This window comes from Dipodomys ordii, unplaced genomic scaffold (assembly GCF_000151885.1).
Source record: "Dipodomys ordii isolate 6190 unplaced genomic scaffold, Dord_2.0 Scaffold1, whole genome shotgun sequence".
NCBI lineage: Eukaryota > Metazoa > Chordata > Mammalia > Rodentia > Heteromyidae > Dipodomys > Dipodomys ordii.
The window spans coordinates 28,019,027-28,019,844 of NW_012267217.1; the positions used below are offsets into that span (position 1 = coordinate 28,019,027).

General features: G+C 60.4%; 1 protein-coding gene across 1 annotated transcript in view; it reads left to right on the forward strand.

Moving 5' to 3' along the window:
* Pspc1 (paraspeckle component 1) overlaps window positions 1-818 on the forward strand; it is an 87,798-nt gene continuing 86,980 nt past the window's right edge. The window contains exon 1 of the mRNA XM_013009459.1: window positions 1-818. Coding sequence (XP_012864913.1) covers window positions 457-818 — 362 coding nt within the window. The 5' untranslated portion in view covers window positions 1-456.

The following is an 818-nucleotide window of genomic DNA, read 5'->3' on the forward strand; positions in this document are numbered from 1 at the left end:
GGCTGAATTTTAGTAGCTTTAAAAAATAAAGAGATTTCACACATTACTGCACTTAGCAGACGATTTATCTCTTAAGTAAAATCCGCACTCTCCTCTATGGTAGGATGATAATCCGTATTACTCCAGACAACACAGGATGTTTGGGCGGTAAAGCGCTCACCCTTGTGCGCACGCGCGTTGCGAATCAACGTCTCCCGCCGCAGACCGGCCTGCGCAGGCGCGTCGCGGAGGGGCGGGACCGGCGTCGGCGTCTCTTCTTCCAACTGCAGATTGTGGCAGCGCCATTTTGAACCTGCGGCTGCTTGAGGGCGTGAGTTTCGGGAGGCTGGGCTACGGCCTCGGTTACCGGGCGGTGTCTCCCCTCACTTTCTCTGGTGTGTTTCCATAGATACTTGTGGAGACGTACCCGTCTTTACATCTAGGCTGGTATCCAGTGTCGAGGCGGCCTCGTGGAAGATGATGTTACGAGGAAACCTGAAGCAAGTGCGCATCGAGAAGAACCCGGCCCGCCTTCGCGCGCTCGAGTCGGCAGCGGGCGAAGGGGAGCCGGCGTCCGCGGCGGCCATGGCGCTGACGCTGGCGGGGGAGCAGGCCCCGCCGGGCCCCGCGCCCTCGGAGGAGCATCCCGAGGAGGAGGTGGGCTTCACCATCGACATCAAGAGTTTCCTGAAGCCGGGCGAGAAGACGTACACGCAGCGCTGCCGCCTGTTCGTGGGGAACCTGCCCACCGACATCACCGAGGACGATTTCAAGCGGCTCTTCGAGCGCTACGGCGAGCCCAGCGAGGTCTTCATCAACCGCGACCGCGGCTTCGGCTT